Source organism: Mytilus trossulus, chromosome 1, assembly GCF_036588685.1.
Source record: "Mytilus trossulus isolate FHL-02 chromosome 1, PNRI_Mtr1.1.1.hap1, whole genome shotgun sequence".
In the NCBI taxonomy this organism is placed as follows: domain Eukaryota; kingdom Metazoa; phylum Mollusca; class Bivalvia; order Mytilida; family Mytilidae; genus Mytilus; species Mytilus trossulus.
The window spans coordinates 17973047-17993826 of NC_086373.1; the positions used below are offsets into that span (position 1 = coordinate 17973047).

At 31.5% G+C, this 20780-nt stretch overlaps 1 protein-coding gene across 3 annotated transcripts in view; it reads left to right on the forward strand.

Moving 5' to 3' along the window:
* Window positions 1-20780, forward strand: part of LOC134717621 (uncharacterized) — a 118029-nt gene that overhangs the window by 15412 nt on the left and 81837 nt on the right. The window contains exon 1 of one of the 3 annotated variants that reach the window (XM_063580153.1): window positions 9297-9649. The exons of the other annotated variants lie outside the window; for them this stretch is intronic. Within the exon in view, the coding sequence (XP_063436223.1) occupies window positions 9583-9649 (67 nt within the window). The 5' untranslated portion in view covers window positions 9297-9582. Of the gene's footprint in view, window positions 1-9296; window positions 9650-20780 lie in introns of those variants that run through there. 3 annotated transcript variants of the gene reach the window in all.

A 20780-nucleotide genomic window follows, 5' to 3' on the forward strand; every position in this document is an offset into this window, starting at 1 on the left:
CAACCGTGTATTCAACAACTATATTCATATATTTTAAAGACATATATTCAATATAAGTTTTTGGTTAAATGGATTTAATATGGTAAATGTATCGATGGTCTTGAATAAGTTACGGATTTTTTTAAATAAAGCTCCCAATTTGTTCAGTAAAATATATATTAAGTGGAATTCAATACATTAATGTCTAAAAACTTATAATGGGATTGATCTATTCAAAATGGCAAGAATTGGTCAGAATAGAGGCTAGCAAAAAAAACCAATGGAAATCACGAAGTTAAGCATAAACATATAACTCCAATGGTTGTAGAGTGCTGGTCGTCGGTTGGTCTTTTTCCGTTTTTGCCATGACATTGTCAGTTCGTTGTCGTCTTTAAGTTTGACTATCCATTTGATGTCTTTCATTGACTACCCAACAGTGGTATCATAATTCTTAAATGGTGGACTTAAAATGTACTGATAGTTGATACTAGAATCATAAACCCTTTAAAATGTATGCATGGACAGAAAATTGATAAAAATTCACAAAAAGACTTTAAAACAATCGTAGTTGAGTTGAAAAAAGAGAGCAATGCAAAGATACAAAAGAAACCAGTAATTATAACTTTTCTGGAAGGTTAATAACGAGGAATAATAGATACGCAATAGTAAAAGTAGCCCTACTCTGACAAAAAAAAATAGTGCTTTTGATGTCATTGTTTAATCCAACTCAAATTTTGGTGAAAGGGAAATATATTTAGACCCTTTTGAGCCATAACTCACTTGTCTATGAGTTTACATTAAATAATTTTGTCAATCATGACAGAAAATTAGTATTGATTTTAATTATTAGATTGTTTATGAATTTTAAGAAAAAAACAATAATTAATGAACTAGATAAAAATGAAAATTATCATACTGTGGATTCATTAATATTCGTTGGATACCAATTTTCGTGGATTTCGTGGGGACAGGGGAACCACGAATTTAAATGTTCAACGAATTACAAAATTCCTAAAGGAATGTATGCAGACTTTGCCAAAACCACGAAATTAAATATCCACGAATATTCAAGTTTTCTTCAAACCACGAAAATTGGTACCCACGAAAATAAATGAATCCACAGTATATGCAATTACGTTTTTAGATATATTAACAAAATGTAATGTTTTAGTTTTTTCAACATTTTTTTTATAAGGTATAACAAATGAAAAAGGACACAAATTAAAGTATCAAGTGCATACTAAATGTGAGGAAACATACAAATTTCATCACAAGTGCATGAGGTTTAAATGAATCAGAAAAGGCAAAAAACAAATCACAACAATTAACTCAAGTAATTAAAAGAAATTGAAATGTAATTCCTTATTACATGTCAAAAAAGCAATGGCATTAATTACTTTCAATTACATGTAATTGAAAATATGCTCAATTACACATGACATTGCATTTCTTTCAAAACTGTTATTACAGCTGATAACAATTACATATTTTATAATCCTGGTCTGTAATTTCAAGATCAGAATTTTCTTATAAGACTTTAAACATGGGTTGAAATTTGCCATGAAGAAAGGTGATACATGTACATTCAGGATATACCTGGGTTCTTTGAAGTTAAACTTAAGATAAAATATTTAGAAAGCTGTGGAAATTGCAAAATTTGGTTGAACATATAGGGATTTTTAATTGGTGGTCTAACACTTTTTTTTGTAAAATAGACATCCATACAATTTGAACATGAACGTACACGACCAAGTGTGAGGTTTGTACAATGTACGCACGAAAAGATTTTACTAAGGCAAGTTAATTTGTTAATTTGTTAACTTGACCTGTTGATACCATTTGTAATGCTTTTTTTGTTATTTAATGTTAACTTATTATGGGTTACATGTGGTGTAAATACCAGCTTTGATAAGTGTTTGGATTTACTATAAATTTTCATTTTATCATACTATGAACATCTTAATTAATTATTTTCTTTACTCTATATAAACTATATACCTAGTAACCTAACAGCAAAATTATTTTTATTTACAAGTGTATAATATTATTGCAAATGGAGGATTTTTGTTCAAGCTTATTGTTGTTTTCTAAAATTGTTTGACATCTCACAGCAGTAGAAAATTTATAGATTTTGTATTTTACATTGTATCATAGATCACATTTATTCGTTCAGTGTATTTTAACTTGTGTGGTGATATGTCTTATGATTGAGTTAAGCCATTTCAATTTTAAAGTCAGAAATTTGATGTTCATAAGCGTCTTTTGTTGATATGGTTCATAAGTGTTTCTCGTTTCTGTTTTTTTTTATATAGATTAGAGTGTTGCTTTTCCCGGTTGGATGGTTTTACACTGGTAATTTTTGGGGCTCTTTATATCTATAGCATGCTGTTCGATGTGAGCCAAGGCTCCATGTTGAAGACCGTTCTTTGACCTACAATGGTTTACTTTTATATATTTTGACTTGGATAGAGAGTTGTCTAATCGGCACTCATACCACATCTACTTATATCAAGTTATTCAGATGTGTTGTTCATTGTTGGCAAACATTCTTAACAATAAAAGTTTTTGCTACGAATCATAATTAAAAAAAATCAATGCAATTGTTTTCGGAGGATGTTGTTTGGTAACTGTCTCAATGACCACCCATATATCCTTATCTATCAATCATTGTTACAGAAACATCAAATATATATAGAATATACATTGCTACAGCTGTACGTTATTACAAGTACATTAATCAAGTAAGCTAATTTCATTACTGCACCAAGTTACTTTGAGGGTAATGAATTACTGCAAATGAACGCACCATAATCTGTCTGCTATCGGCCATTATTTAATAATGAAAATTGAAATGATCACTTCCTTCCGGGGTGATGTATTAGTGATGTCATTAAGTAATGTCCCACGATAGTTCATCTGGACTTCTCAAATGCCTTTATCGTGTCGTACATGTTGGTCGAACAATTCCTGGTAATGGTTGCCGTAATCCTTTAACATTTGGACGGAAAATGAAGTGAAACTTTTATCTTTTTTTTCACACCGATAAAGTCTAGACGGACAAATGAAAATTTTAACTGCACATCAGCCACGTGACATCAGCATCAATCATAAAATCAATTTCGTCTTTTATCAAGTCAATCACTCGAAATACGAACATGTTACATCATGAATAGTGATGTAAGAAACATAGAACAACTGCAAGTGTCATGACATTAAAATTGTAAAGAATGAGTCTAATGTAGACACTTGAAGTTACAAACGTGTCAACTCATCCCGGTATTAAAGGAAATGGTGTAGCGACACATAGAATGCATAAGGTAAATAGGCCACTTGTGGAAGGTCATCTAGCGGTCAAAAAACTAATGCGATGTTCTGGAAATTGAACATTAAAACAATTAGACCATCTTATTTTCATTTCCGCCCCGGTGTATCTAGAAATTGGAAATGAAAGACATTGACTTGCAAAATAAAAATTGACTACATCGTCGAACCATTTAAATTCCTGTAGAAAATAACGATAACATCAAGACGATGTTTTAAAGTGTAAAATTATTGATACAAACACTTTCCGTTTGTAAAATAGTCAAGAATTGGTTCTTTTTGTTGTAAAAAATCAGTTTTTCAACAACCATGATAGTAGTTATCTTTGTAGTTTAAATGTAGCAACGAGGTGTACCCACAAGGAGAGAATTGTGGTTTACTCTGTATTTTTGGTTTGTTGCGTAAATTTTGACTTATTCATTATACAGTGTATATTCCTATAGTTAATCTTCCTTTTCTTAATATGAGTGGATGGAAATGAAGGAAATAGTTAATGATACAGCGAACCAACAACGCTCAAAACATAAAATACTTTGTGTTGGTGATCATTGTTATATCTACATTTCAAAGTGTTCGTTTTGAAAGAGTTTACAAAATTGTTGAGGTTTTAAGTAACGTCATAAATTAAAGAAAAACAAGCGCAAGGTGATCAGTATTAACAATGATTCTAATTTAAATAATATATTTTACTGTTTCCACTATTTCATTGTACTTCTTCTTGTAAACTTTATAATAGATATACTTTTTCAATCAAATCATAGTTTTGTTTGATTAGTTAAATCAATGATGATTGATGACAGCCAGACCAATTTATAGAGAAATGTAAAAATAACCTGATATAATTGAAATCAGGTCCTCCAAACTTAAATCATTATTTTCACGAAATTTTAGATTACGGTAACTTTTATAAAACCGGGAGAAGACAGAACATTTTTCTCTCTTACTTCTGCAATTTCTAATCATCTTAATACACTCAATTCATTTCTTCATATTGAGATTTTTTTTAACAAATTTTCTCTTGTCTTTAACGAAAGAAAAATGTGTTTTCCAGCACTGTTGACTGCAAAACTACATAGCAAAACTACTTTTTTTTCGGTAGATCGACCGATTTATATATCACCAGATAAAATACTAATGAGCTTGTTTTCATGAACTTGTAATCTTCGTTGATACGATATCATGTAGTATTGCTTTGCTTCATCTGTTTTAATGAATTCCCACTTTACAGAGTTGCGTGTCTTTATTGACTTATTTTGAAATAAAATAGTCATTGATACCTTGAAGACTTAAATCACCCTTATTTATATATGAAATTGAGTTGTCAACTTCTACGCGCATTTTACTAATGTACTAAATGTTTGTGTATTATTCAATAATCTAGAAGTATTTGACACTGACAATGACCTGTTAATAAGGATAGAAGAACCCTTAAACCAGTTGTTTGGTTCAAATCAAGGAATCGAGATATTCAATGGTGGTCTTCGATGTTTTGACACTAAATATCATTCCAAAGAGATTTTTAGTTTCGATTTTTCTTCAACTTTTTGAAGATTTCCGCATGGTGTGAGTTAAGACCATCGATGAAGATAACATTCATACATATCGGCAATTGTCTTATGCGGATACAACATCAATTAAAAAAAATCATTTATGAAGCAATACCACTTCAAAACAAGATCGCAGCGATAATCTTTCAATCAAATCATAGTATTGTTTGATTGGTTATATATCAATGATGATTGATAACATCCAGACCAATTTATAGAGAAATGTAAAAACTAGGAGATTAAAATCGAGTGCCTAAAATTGAAACCGAGTTGATTGATATTCATGCAAGACTATGTAAATTTTAATCACGCATTCAAATATATACTGCACTTCGTAATTGACGTATAACATCAACTTACATATTGAGATTTGTGGATAAGTTAACTTTGGTCATTACGGAAGAACAACGTGTTTCAAGCACGGTTCATTGTATATCTATACCAACTATACTGTATTCGTTACAGAGCGACCGATTTCTATATCAACAGATACAGCTATTTTAAGTTCCTATGATTTAGTTTTCATTAACTGTTATCCTACTGTGATACGGTATCATATAGTATTGCTTTACTTTAGTCAGGGTGTTGTCTCTGACATAATCCCCATTTCCATGCCCATTTTTTATTTTGTACTTTTAAAAAACAAAGATTTGTTGACTGATCCTTGCTAATATTTGATGATCTATTTTGATTTCAATTACATTTTGTTTTTAATTTCCGAGTACCACATACTTTATGTACATTCAGCTTTGTCTGTTCTCTTGTTTAATATTAAAGACATACATATTTTAACCTCTGTAGATATTTTTGCTTTTATTGCAGAATTTGGTTGCTAACTGAATGACGTACACGTCATGGATTCTTTTATTAGTATTGAATTATAATGAAGCTATCATGCTATATGATACGAAAAACATATAAAACCATTCATGATATTTATAACTTCTTTGTTGCCGTTAAGAAACATGAATGATGTCTACGTAATATTATATGTTATAAAATAGATGTGACTACTTTTAACCAATTGAAAATCCTCATCAGAGAATTGAGAATTTAAGAACTTAGACAAATTCCTTAAAAAAACCGTCAATATTGTTTTCTAATATTAACAGTAGGTGTTCATTCAAGTGATGATTTTTATTAGTTTAAAGACGAATCATTTGATACCGCCATATGTTTTAATTTCGTATGAAAACCAAATTGATTTGCAGCATGAAAGCAAGCCAACTTGTATATGTCTTTGGACATGTAGACAAAACGCGCGTTTGGCGTATTAAATTATAATCCTGGTACTATTTGGATAGTTTATTATATGCATTCCATATTGTCGTAACTATCATTTGTGGGAAAAAAGTAAAATCACAAAAATACTGGACTCCGAGGAATATCATAAACAGAAAGTCTTTAATCAAATGGCAAAATCAAAAGCTAAAACACGTCAAACGAAGGGATTACAACTTTCATATTCCTGTCTTGGTACAAGCATTTTTAACCGGATTTTTGTGACAAAAATGTCGGTTATTGATTTGGGGATGTACGGCGGTCGGGCGGCCGGGCGGGCGTCCACCAAATGTTGGCCGTGCATTTACTCATAAACCGTTCAACCAAACCTTTTAAAAATTTTAATATGTTGTTACTGACAACAAAATGAAGGTCAAGTTCAATAATGACGATTTTGACTTTTACCGTTCAGGAGTTACGGTTCTTGAAAGTTTAAAAAATGTTGTGTCCGTGCATTTACTCATGAACCGTTCAACCAAACCTTTTAAAATTTAATATGTTGTTACTGACAACAAATTAAAATGAAGGTCAAGTTCAATAATGACGATTTTGACTTTTACCGTTCAGGAGTTATGTTTTTTTGAAGATTGAAAAATGGTGTTTCCATTCATGTTGTTGCATTTACTCATGAACCATTCAACCTAAGCATTTCAAATTCTAATATGTTGATACTGATGACAAAATTGAGGTAAAATTTGATATTGACAATTTTCACTTTCACTGTTCATCGGTTATGGTTCTTGTGATATTGGCAGGACACAAATAAATGTTAATAAATCCGGTTTGCTGTCGTTGTGACAGCCTCTTGTATCTATATTTTTTTGTTTATATTACTCATATGGCAATCGGAAGGTATTCGGGGTCAACTCGACGGTTAATTAGATGGAGCCTAGACCCGAAACGAAGCTACATATTATCGAGCCCATGCCCGGTATATTTTGAATTTTATACTTTTTATAATTTGGATACATTTTTTACATTGTTTTAAATCAAAAATAAGAAGTTGAGTCAAATATGAGAACATGAATTTGACAGCTAGTCACCTTTAGATTCTAATGCAAAGTTATACTAACCTATCTTTTTGCATTGATACCGTTAGATATGTTGGATAAATTGATCAGGTCATAAATAATAAACCTAATATGATGGTTAAAGTTTCATTTTTACTCACACCATGATGTTCTTTCTAAACCGGAAATGCTATAAGAAAATATTATTTAGGGATCTTTACATCACACTGTACTTTTATTGGTCATTCCCATGTTTGCCAGTTAATGGCAGTTTTCAGTGTACTTGAATATCACAGTATTTTGCCTTTATTCAGCGACTTTGAGATAAATTCACATATTTCTTATTTAGTTTTGCAATTAGTCGATTGTTCAGATGTTGAGATGACCTGTTACAGGCACATTAATCACTGAAGTTAATAGGATATATCATTCAATGTGTAGAAATCTGATCATTAGGTAATACAAAATGTCATTAACCACATTACAATTGATAATTCTGTGGTTAGAATTAATTTTATTATCTGTGCTTATTAATTGAACCTAACTGCGCAAGAGGCCCAATGATACATTTTGTAGAAGTTTAGAGTCCAGAAGTTTTCTTTAAGAAGATTATTTCTCAGCAACGCATTTCGCATGAAATCTTACGAAAAATAAATACTCGTATGTCAGGAATATTTCAGGATAAGTTAGCATCAATATTTTTGGAAAACATTTTGTGAAAAGAGTCCAAGGCCGTTTGTGATATCTTTTGAATTGTTACATATTTTTTTCGGAAAGCCTTTTAAACTTATTTACAATTGAGGCCCTTCTCTTTGTTGAAGCGCATACTGTGACATATAATTCATGCATAACACATATTCTTATTTTTATAGAGTTAAGGTTTGTGATATATTGTATTGGCATATAATTGCTTATATCTACTTCAATTGATAACAGGTGGATAGTTGTCACATTAGTTATAATATCTAACATAATCATTATCATTAAATAAATACAAAGCAAAACAAAGCAGTAAAGCAAATGTCCCTACCATAGAATGAAAGCAACTATTAAAACCAAGCGAAACGTACTTAACCTGTTGATATGCTGTTAAGCCCTTTTACACATAATTAGCGACGTCATTAAGAGTGCATGTATCGAAAAATGATCGCAGCTATACCGATAACAAGCGACAAGAACTTAACCTATTGATAACACATCGTTCAATCCTACATATTTTTTCTACCTCGACGGCTACTGACGCAGATGCGTGTATCAAAGACTGATCGAAGCTAAACGCTAAGAATATTACTTATCCTGTTATATGATAGCATGCACTCCTACACTGAAACTATATTTTGACGGCCACTTTTCGGATAGCATTTCATATGTATCAACGTCAACGACATAAACGGTGCACGTATCCAAGACTGATAGGATCAACATAAAGCTTGACCTGTTGATATGACATCATTGGATCCTACACTTCAGTATTATTTATTACGACGGCTGTTGAAGTATATGTCATATGCCGCAATGTTATTATAAGTTCAGGTATTTAAATGGTATCGCAGCTACTAAAAAGTACTTTACCTGTTGATAATATAACGACGGATATTGAAGTAGAATTTATATGCCGAAATGTCACAATGACTTCTAGTGCATATAGACATCAGAGAAAATTAATAAATTAGAAAAAGTTGTCACTCTATGGTTAGAAAAGGGTTTTTGACGCATATAATTTATATAGTTACCTCAACTCTATTAGTCAAAGTTGATAATAGATGGTTTAGGCAACTATTTTTGAAGGTCCTTTTGAACATGTTTGTTTCTTCTACATTAATGGCTTTCAGGTTTTTGGCTTTGAGCGTTCCTACTGACGATAAACACAGAAACGTGTTTCGGATGCATACACACTATAAAGTTTCATTTTCATTTATTTTGTTTCAACTATACATTATCGAATACTTGTTTGTCATGATATATATTACCATGATACAAGACATGTGATTACAAAACAAACGTATCATTATAACTTATTTATTTTGTGAGTTTGTGTTATTTAGTCGTTGCCTCATTGGTGTCTATCTCAGCATCATTTTATTCAATAGCAATTCAAGAAATGACATAAATCCAATAATTACAGATAGATACATTTTTTTACCCGAAAACAATTAACGCAAATCAAGACTGGCATTTATCAGATACAAAGATAACAAAGCATTATACATAGTATCTTACAAGTGTACTATTACAGACCACGTAATCTTCACAATCCTCTAGAGGAATTGCATTATACAAAGAACATCTTTTCTGAAACGTCACTTATTTCCAAGTTCTTCAATCTAATGGCTTAAGAAGTGAAGTAATGAAGAATATGGAAATTTACAATATCTACTGTGATTTGATTTATTTAATCGGATTTTAGTTTCCATGATTTCAATTTTATTTGTAAAAGCATAAAAATGATGTTTGAATGGATTGTCAATACCAAACTTAAATCAAGACTCTGGAGAACGCTGACGAATAAAAGTGAGTAAAATTCTACAGTTTAAAGTTTTAATAAGGTTTATATACACATTTGATTTATATAACAAATAATTATTCATTGGAACTTTATGAATTTAGATAAATTGAAATCTTACAGCTAACAATTTTTACAGAAGAGAAATTTGTTCTTCTTTGCCTTTTTTATGCCGTGGTATTTTCTGATTTTTTGTTTGTCTTTTGATTTGCTTTTTAAAAAATTTTAAAATCGTATTGCCTCATATGAATAAAAAACCATGAATAAGCAAGTATATACCCAAAAGTTGTCATTATGATACAAGGTAGAGTAGCTGTAGCACAGTCGAGTTTGAACCTTGCGTTTATCATAATTTAAAACTTATATCTGAATTGTGTTTGTTTAAAGGTCGCTAGAAATACTACAATTTTGAAAGATTTGGTATATTTCGATGATTTAAACAATAACTGAATAGGAAATGCAATAGAATAATGAAAAATTATCAAAGATACCAGACTGTTTATTTTGCACGTCAAACGCGCGTTACGTCTATTTACGACTCACATGAGACGCTCTATTTAAAACAGTTTAAATAGTGTACAAAGTTGAAAAGGATTCAGGACATAAAATTCAAAAAGGGTTTACCAAAATGGTACACAGTTAGTTTATAAGTATGATATGTCATGTCAATACATTTATTTATTTGTTGTCTTTAAAACAAACCTAACGAACTCAATTTGAATTCGTTCGCCATTTAAATAAAAAAAATCATATGGAATATATAATATATATCAACTACATCCTATTAAAACGACTCTGACTTGTAAGGTGTAAGTTTAATTAACACTAAATTTCTTTTTAGAGTTTACACTAGTCTTATTTTAGAATGTATCTACGTTTAGAAAATGCCCATTGTTATATTATAGTTCGTTTCTGTGTGTGTTACATTTTAATTTTGTGTTTCTGTTGTGTCGTAGTTATCCACTTATATTAGATGCGTCTTACTCAGTTTTAGCTTGCAACCCGGTTTTGTACTTTTCTCAATCGATTAAGGTATTTCGAACAGCGGTATACTACTGTTTCCTTTATTTAGCCATGGAGTCTGATTTGGCAGTTTTTATCTTTTTCATTTTTGTTCGTTTCTATGTATGATGCATTGTCGGTTTTTTGTTGCACTTCAGTGTTTCTGTTGATCCGTTGTATTCCACTTATAGTTGACGTGTTTCCCTCGGTGTTAGTTTGTAAACCGGATTTGTTTGATCTCAATTGATTGATGATTTTTGAACAGCGATATTCTACTGTTTATGAAAAGTTCTCGAGGAGAAGATCTCGTATTCCGTCAACTTTCATTTCTAAATAATTCCAAAGGTCACTTGTAAGGAATAAGTACAAAATGTATATTATATGGTTACATCTACCCTCGAACAGTGAAACCTGTGAGTAAGAGTTCGCTCACTATGCCCCTCGTTTGCGCTCTGTAACCGAAACTCCTGTGAAACAGTGCCAAGAGTCAGAGAATCTCTTAAACACCGTGACATTGCACACTGTTTGCTTAATGTATTTTACTGAAATTAATTTTGTGTTTCTGGAAGCATCTTATATCCGTAGCTCCTCCTTAATCTTTGAATTATTCCGGGTGAAAGTCTTGTAAGCTTTGTTTTAAAATGCCATATGTGCATCTTCATTTGAATTGTTGATTTTTGATACTTTCTATAGGCGTGCATCTTTTTGATCGTTTTTTTTAAATGTCATGTACCAAAGCTAGGAAAATGGGAGTTGTTATCAATTTGCCCGGTTTTTTTGTATGATGTTTTAGCTTATGCTTTTGTTACATTTTAGTGATTCTGTTGTTCCGTTGTTTGCCTCTGATGTTTTCTTTCGGTTTTGGTTTTACCCCGGATTTGTTTTCACTCAATCCATTTTGAAAAGCTGTATACTACTATTGCCTATATGTATGCACACATTGTTAAGAATAAACCAATAGCTTGGGTAAGTTAATACAATTTCTATTGTTGTGACCAAAAAGTCAGATCATTCAAAGATAAAAAATAAATAGTTAATCATATGCACAATATATTAATTCTGATACAAACTGCATGAAAGGTATGATAAGGCATTTTTAGCATGCTCATTCTAGTATCACAAAGTCTATAAAAACAATCATTGCATGTTAACAAGACATTGGTATGCTCGATATCATCAACAATACATTTGTATTTGTTGTATACCGATAGTTGATTTACGGTCAAACTTCTAAAAAAAATACTGAAATTGCCTCAGTGACGTTTTGGATTTAAGAAAAAATATTTCAAACGGAATAGCACATCCAAATTGTTGTGGTGTTGTTGTCTATCGAGCTCGGAAATTTAAATAGGATCCTTGAACACTTATATCAATCCTTCAAATCTACGTATTCTGAAAGTTAACCGATTCAATGCTGTAATTAGATCTTTGAATAATTTTTTTATTGGAATTAATATTGATTTTGTTATATGTTAGAACCGTTAATAACATTAATGTTATACACATATATTTTCGCATTGCACAAGGTCAAGTTTCGCTCGCACTGTTAATGGCCTTTCTTTACTTAATCCATTTTATGTTTGATATGTACTGGTTGGTATTTCAATCTAAGATACATGATTGTATTATTACTAGCTGCAGTAACTGTGATTGCTATCGCTCTGTACATTGTGTCTTTTTGTTTTACAAGATGTTTTAATACCTGGCCACGTCTTGTTTGTTTGTTAGATGTTTATCTGCTTTGTATCGATCTGATTAGATGAGCCTTTTTCAACCGATTTTTATATTTAAGTCTCTCAAACAAAGTTTTTGGTCAGTTCTTCTTCTTCTTCTTCTTCTTCTTCTTCTTCTTCTTCTTCTTCTTCTTCTTCTTCTTCTTCTTCTTCTTCCTCTTCCGCCACTTTAAAAACGAACTTTTCCGCAGCGGTTCTCCTAAACGGCGTGTCAGATTTACTTAGGATTTTATAATATGTTAGACTAACATGTCTAAGGGAGTCATCAAACTTTCGTTTGCGCATTGGGGTCTGTTAAGGGGTATTTTGAGGGGCATAAAGAGGGGAGGGGTTTACTATAGAACCTTATGGGATTTTATTTGTAAAATTTTTCAAATGACTATAACTTAAAAACTGTAATTGATGAACACCTGCAGTCTTCAGAAACCCCCACCTCTTTAAATTTGAGAATGTGCTATTATCTTGTAAACGGTCCAGATCCCCACCCCTAAATAAAAGTGAAAATACAATGTTTTGCTACGAAGTGTTGGAATTGACATATCTTTATCATTAGAATTTGGGTTAAATTTAGACATAAATCATTGCGTAAATGACAATTGAAATTTTGCTCCACGTTGGATTGGACTATATAGTCGTATTTTTTCACCTATCAGAATAATAACGTATTTTGAAAGGATTGAAGAATAAAACCATGTTTTTTTCTTCAAAGCATGGCCAATCTGAATACTGATTCTTTCTGTAATATGCAACCATTTCTAATTCACTATCTGTATTTTTCAAAATAATTGGTACAAGTAATGTCCCATACGAGTCTTGTGACTGGCTCAAAGATTCTAGCCCTCTGACGTAAGTTTCCATTTGATCATAGAATTGTCTCAAACTGATAAGATGGTTTCGTGGTGATGGAATATCTAATAATGCTTGTATGTATGCTTGCGTGATTTTGTGTGTTTGTCCGAATCTTTCCTTCAATAAAATAATGGCGTCCGCATAGTTTGCATTGGTGAGCTCCCAGAAAGTTTGCCACTCTAATATATTCCCTGTGAATATTGGAAGTGAGAGTTTGGGTAAGTAGTGATTCTGACTGCTTGCGGATGTATACGAATTTATATTAGTACTCACTGCGTTACTAGCTTGAGAGAACGGATTTTGTGACGACTGCGTGCATGAGTTTTCTGTGAGGTTTGCTGAGACGAACGGTTGAGAGTCAACATTTAATATCTGGGATGAAGTTTCACTCTGACGTGTCTTTGATGTGGTATGAGTATCTTGAACAAAATTTCTTATGTGTCTGATCTTGGTTTCTAACGTAATACAATACTCATCTGAATTTAGAATTTCACTTTCAATATCTTCTGCTTCCGCTAGGTTGAGTATCTGCTCGTTCAAGTTGGTCAGTATCTTTTGTTTCTGGAGAAGGTTTTCAAATGTTGCTGTCAATTCTTCTGGATCGAAATCTGTGTCTTGCTTCGCTGCATCTATCTCCGAATAAGTTTTGTAACAGCACTTCTGTTCCCGGATCTTATCGATTTGAGCTTGCTTAAATCCTGGTCACGGCACCATAAATGTGGAGGTTAAAAGAAGGATATTTTCGCTAATATAAACAAATACGTCTGTTCAGCCATAGCTTTTAATAACAACTCAAATAGCCCACGGCGACGTCACTGAAGTCGCCAACGTCGCCAATGGTAATGTACAAACTTAGGAACGTCGTGATCCCGCGGTAATCTCGACACCATGTTTTTTTTTCAAAGCATGGCCAATCTGAATAATGATTCTTTCTGTAATATGCAACCATTTCTAATTCACTATCTGTATTGATGAACAGACCAGTTTATAGCTAAAATTATTATTGCATTGAAGCACAATATTAATTTTCTGTCAGTGTAAAACGCTAGATGAATAAAATTCTGACAAATCACTGCAATATTCCCATTTTTTCCAATCATTTCTTGATGTAACCAACTTTTCAAAAATGACATTGTACGTGGGAAATCTATATATCAGTTGGTTAAATCACTCGAGATATAGCAGTTATTGAATCTGATGACGCTATAGCGTATCATCAGAGTCTGTTTCGAAACAAGAGATGATATTCACAAACACCAAGTCGAGTGCGACCTATCTAATTACACAGTGTGTCAAGGACAAGAGAATTGCGACACCAACGCTTCCCCATTTATTTATTCTGTCTTCTTCCTAAAATGCCAAAGTGTTTCTGAAACAATTAAGTATACAATTTCCTTTGTTGCTAATAAAACGATAGCTAGAATTGATAATGAGATTTTCTCTTAATAAATGAATGGTTCACATCCAATATGTATTCATTTTCCTTACTCGTTTAAGGTCTCATCTTGGTTGTTCACTTCCTTAAATCTAATTGAAAAGTAATCAAAAAAGTGGAAAGCAATATTGTGTCATTTCCTTCGACACAGTCATACAGATTAAATACAAATAGGTCTATGACAGGAAGTCTATGACAGGAAGTGTCTGACCAGGTATTTTTTTATGGCTAATGAGAATGTTCAAGCAAAACTGTCTAACTTGGGATTTGTATAACTCACAAAATACTGTTGATTCATTAATATCCTTTAGATACCAATTTTTGTTGGTTTCTTGGGTACAGGTCAACCTCGAATTTAAAATATTCAAAGAAAACATATATTCAATAGACTGTGTATGCGGAGATTGACAAAACAACGAAATCAAATATCCACGAAAATGAAAGGTTTTAGCAATCCACGAAAATTAATATCGACGAAAATAAATGAATGCACAGTATAAAGAAGTAACTAGTAACAGATAGTATGCACAAAATATACGAATTACGCAATGATGTTTGATAACATATACCTATCATCATCATGCAACTATTAAATTTGTTTTGATCGAAAGAGGCAAATACCTGATACATTATCTTACGGTAAGCCAATGATGAAAAACATTGTCGACTTACAAAAAAAACCCTAGATTTGAATATCTTCGCACAGTCGTTGTTGGAACTTAGTATATGTTGATATGTACGTTTTTGTAAACAATGTGACAACTAGACACGAACATTATTGTCCTTTAAAACATAATAATTCAAAGTTTGGCACGTTCTTCTTGTCTTAGTTTTTGTGGATTCTAACACATGATAAATACGGCAATAAATTTACTAAATACTAGTAGACTGAATTTATATAAATAAGCACCGCTTTTTGAAACGAAAAATTAACAAATATAAAAAATCCAGGTAAAGAGATGTATGCAACCAATGACACCCAGTTAAGAAATGAGACAATAAAAAACATATACCGAAAACTTTAGATTGAACAATACGTATCTCTTCAAAAAATGGCAAATCTATAATATTTAGTTTTATTTTTTTGTTGGTCTGACAATTAGAAAAAAATATAGGAGGTTTTATAAATAAAGCCATGCAGAAAACAATTTTTCACTATGCATAGAAAAAACTTAAGTAAAAGCTGTTTAACTTAATATAAAAATGTTTCTGATATTGTTGTATTTTGTTAGTAGAATAAATGCATCGATTTACGGACATCTAAAAAAACATATACAAGAAAACGAAACAAACTTAACTACAGTTGTCTATAATTGTTGACAATCACTTTATTTGAAATTTGGTTGATAATTCTCTTGTTGGCAATCATTTCACATCTCATTATCCTTATATTAATACAGCTATTCTCTATTTCTTGAGTTAGGATGATGAAACATTAAAAATATTATTCATACACAGTTAAGAAATATATGCAGTTCTCTGAATGCATATAACGACCTCATTGATATCAAACCCAATCCTGTATATATTCTATCTGAAACTACTTTATTAAGTGACCTTTCCACTATCAACTAATACAACTATGTATTATTTTAAAATTTGGAATGATTTTTCCATCCTTTGAACTCATTAATCAGAAGACACCTTCATGACGTAGTTCTATGATTTTGTGTTTATTTTTATCTCTTATGTTTTAAATTTGACCACTCTTTTCCTTTTGTTTAATTTTCCTTAAGTTATTTCACTTACTTCATTGGAATATTTTTACAATGGATGGTCAATTTATAGATTGTGACTACCGAATTAGACTATTTACCGGATTTGTTATAACATGAGCAACACGATGGCGCCATATTTGGAGCAAGATATGTCTTCCCTTCCGATGCACCCCAGAACACCCCCTGTTTTGGGTATGGTTCATGTTGCTTAGTTTTTAGTTTTCTGTTCTGTGTCTTGTGTACTATTATTTGTCTGTTTGTCTTTTCCTTTTTTAGCCATGACGTTGTGAGTTGTTTTTTATCAATCAGTTTGACTGTCCATCTGGTGTCTTTCGACCCTCTCTTTTAATTCACGCTTAATTCATTTGATCGAATAGTTCTAGTGCAAATGACTTTAAAAGAACATGTGTATCCAGAATACATATGTTATTGACGTTCATTTCAAAGATTATACACATATCATTATTTTATCTGCAGATTTTCATGTCAATAGAGTTTCAGAATTTTCAACTTTTCGTAAATTGCTATTATAATATCTTTCTCAAAATTATTGTAACTTTTTGTATGCTATTTTTTTTTCTATACAGACAAGTTACAATTTGTTATTGTAATACAGCTACAAAGTTATGACAATCAGTCATACGAATCTGTATTCCCATAACGTCGATTTCTTGCTTGAAAGTTCAATGTCTCATCTCAGAAAAAACTTTCCAACTCATTGCATTTGTACAACTATCATTTCCCTCTCTGTTTTTGTCAATTGTTAACTGTATTATTAACCTTCGACCACTGGACATCAGACCCGCTATACAATTGTCTATATGATCAGTAGACAGAACTGAAAACTGAAACCGGCTAATTACAAATCTTTGCGATAAGACAGACTGACAGGCAATCAATAGTTCAAACATGGTCAATGTTTATGCATAGTACTAGAAATTTTGGCAAGATTCTATGAAGTAACGTAAGTGGTTATAATTATATACACATGCATAAAGTATATTCATGTTTATCTCTTTTTAATCGAGTCCTCCTTTAAAATAAGAAAGAAAAAAAACCCCAATAACATCAAACACCTGTTTGTGCCAAATTCTACTACAATAATACAGATATACTCGTGAACTGTCTTACGTCGTTGAGTCTTATTCAAATTGAGCTTTGAGGTCAATAACGTATTCTGTAAATACACTGAGACTTTTAAATAGGTTGTTTCGTACTTTCATCGGTTGTCTTGTTAATATAAAAATTCCTTTTAATAACATACATGTTAACAGGTGTCTGTTATTCAAAGTCAATATTGGTATTCCATTTACATTATGGCACTTTAATGCAGTTATTTCTATTACATATTTTTTCAAATGCAAATACATGAGGTAAAATTAAACGACTGGAAAAGTTAAATTGCAAAAGCATATGCTGATTAACGTTGAAGTATTAGCTCTTTTTGCTGCATTGTGACATTAAGCTCCCAGGGAACGTTAAAACATCATTAACAAAATCTCATTGCGTTAATGAACTGTAAGGCAGAATTCGGTTGAAAAGACTTTGCAGGGAAATCAATTTCAATGAAGTTTTCCCCAGTAGTTTGAATCTGGAATATCGTTTAATTCAATTTAATTGTTTTCACAACTTGCTCGCTTTGAGTTTAAGTTAATCTTCCAAAAGGTATATAACAGGTGTACCGAGTAAACATGTTTGAAATGTGTCATTACGTACTATTTAAATTGTTTTGACAAATTTGACGAATTTCAATTATCACTATAAAAGTATTTAGTAATCTGTAATATCAATTAACTACAAAATTGTGAAATTCGTCGTGGAAACTAATCAAAGATACCAAGTTTATAATTTGGTACGCCAGACGTGCCTTCGGTCAACACACGACTCATCATTAACGGTTGCATCAAAACAGGTTGAGAGCCAACTGAAATAGAACAGCATAGAGAATCGGAAATTTTGTTTTACATACCGTGTAGAAATTTGAATTGAAATAACACTTTACAAATTTAATGCGTTCCTTGTAATGAATAGCTTGAATTATCCGAGGTCCAATGTGCCTGAGCGAATTTAGGGGCGGATCCAGTCCAGGATAATACTGGTTGGGATGGGTGTAGGTTCATCCGTATTTCCCCGTTAAAACTCAATGATCGCCTAAAAAAAAGGTTGGTCGAACCCCTGGAACCCTCCCACTGGATCCGCCACTGGTATTGGAATCTACTGTTTCCTATATCATGTATATGTGATAATGAGCCTTGTATCTCATGAATTCTGGAAACCGTTTTGACATTTTTGAGAAAGAATGATAATTATAATAGATATAGTCATGCTCTATCATTGATATTGTAAAACCAATAAATTTATAAATTAGCTGTCTACAAAACTTTTGACTTTAAGCGTTCCCGATTGAGGTTAGTACAGAAAAGTTCAACGGACGCATTCAATTTTCAAAGTGTTATTGCATTTCTTTAAAAAAAAAAAAAAAAAAAAAAAAACATCGACGAAATCCAAAAAAATCCAAAAAAATCCAAAACAAAAACTAAAACATTATTCAGGAAACTTTTTTAATTGATTCAACATGAACCTCACAAAAACAAAGCATGATAAAATGAAGGGTTCAAGATGTATCTGCAATTCCAGCTTCACTATTAGCACTGATCATGAATTTCCTGTTGCATTCTGCTGATAAGTCATATCCGTTGATAAGATATTATCAATTACGGGTTGGTAGTTATTACCCGGTTTGTACTTACATAAGCAACACGACGGGTGCCACATGAGGAGAAGCATATGCTTACCATTCATGCTGGCGTTTTGTGTAAGGTTTATGTTGCTAATTTTTCAGTTTCCATGTTCTGTATTTTTGTTATGGAATTGTGAATTCGTTTTCGACTTATCTAGATATAAGAAGATGTGGTATGAGTGCGAATGAGACGACCTTTCCACCCAACATACAATTTTACTAAAAGTAAATCATTACAGGTCAAAGTACGGTCTGCAACACGGAGTCTTATTTGTTTGATTATCGCTTTGATATCATCCGCCTCTCTTTTACATCTAATTGGAACATTCCAGTGCTAATCGGTATAATACTGAATACAAATTCCTAATATTGTTATAGTTTAATCAATTCGTACATGTCAACACAACATCTAAGGAAACAACACTTGCAAGAAAAGTTATTTACTTTACTATGTAGCTGTTTTCTGAAATTTAATACAGACATTTGTGGCAATTGAACAAATAGTTCTAATACAATGAATTTTTAATATCTTTTGTATATTTAGTTCTTGCAAATTATCCAAATTATAAAGTACAACATTTTTTACAAATCGTGATTTCTACTCAACACATTCCTTTTTAAGGAAAATCTTGTAAGTATACTGCATACTATGGTTCAATGGTGGGAGAATTTAAACATAATTGAGAAAAAAAAAATGAATTTATGGATTGAATAATTATTGTAAGCAATTCATATAAAATTCGTAGTCGTTAACAATCAATCGTTATGTATTGGTTACAAATTTATGTATATTTAACGATATAATTAAGTTATTTATAATTCTAATGAGAAAATGAAAGGAAAGTTGCAAACTATTTTTTTTCTCTCGATAATATAGATGTTTGATCATCAAGAATTTGCAATATCGAAACAAAAGAAAGGATTTCCTTTAAATAGCCTTCCGTTCACGGAACAAGACTGTGCTTTAATTAAAGGAAGGTTCACATAGAAGTTATCAAAAATAAAAATAAAAAGACAGTTGTAATGGAGACAGGATTATATGACTGGAGTTATTATTTTCTGTAAAGTTTTACAGCGATGAAGCAAGTGTCACGAATGTACAACAAGATCATCAATTGAAAGTAGATAACAATTCATTAATTGTTGATACGTTAACTTTGAGTAAAAGAATATGGTCTTTATACTCTACCCGACGTAATATTCGTGAAAACCGTTTATTCATTGGATAAAATAATATCCAGATGAGGATAAAATGATGTTATAGGGAATAATGATCGAAACTAAGAGGTATGAAATACCATTCAAATTGGATAATAAATTATTAATATAGTCAATACCTTACATATGAAAAACTTTTTTGTCGTATAAAAATGAAATAAAACAAAATTTAATGATCTTCTAGTTGTGATTTAAACATTGTTGGAATATGTAAAGTGTGAAACTATGCTACCTATGATTGTTAACTTCATTGGACAATCATTTAACAAAACTCAACTAAGAGGCGAAGTTAAAAGGCTGTTTTAATAAATATCTTTTTATCACGCACAAGAGCTTCTTAGTTTATTATTATTCTTAACCATTTGGGGTTATGCAAATGCATATTGTATAGATAACTAAACACAGACATGAATGATATGAATTAAAAACAATTTTGAAATAAAA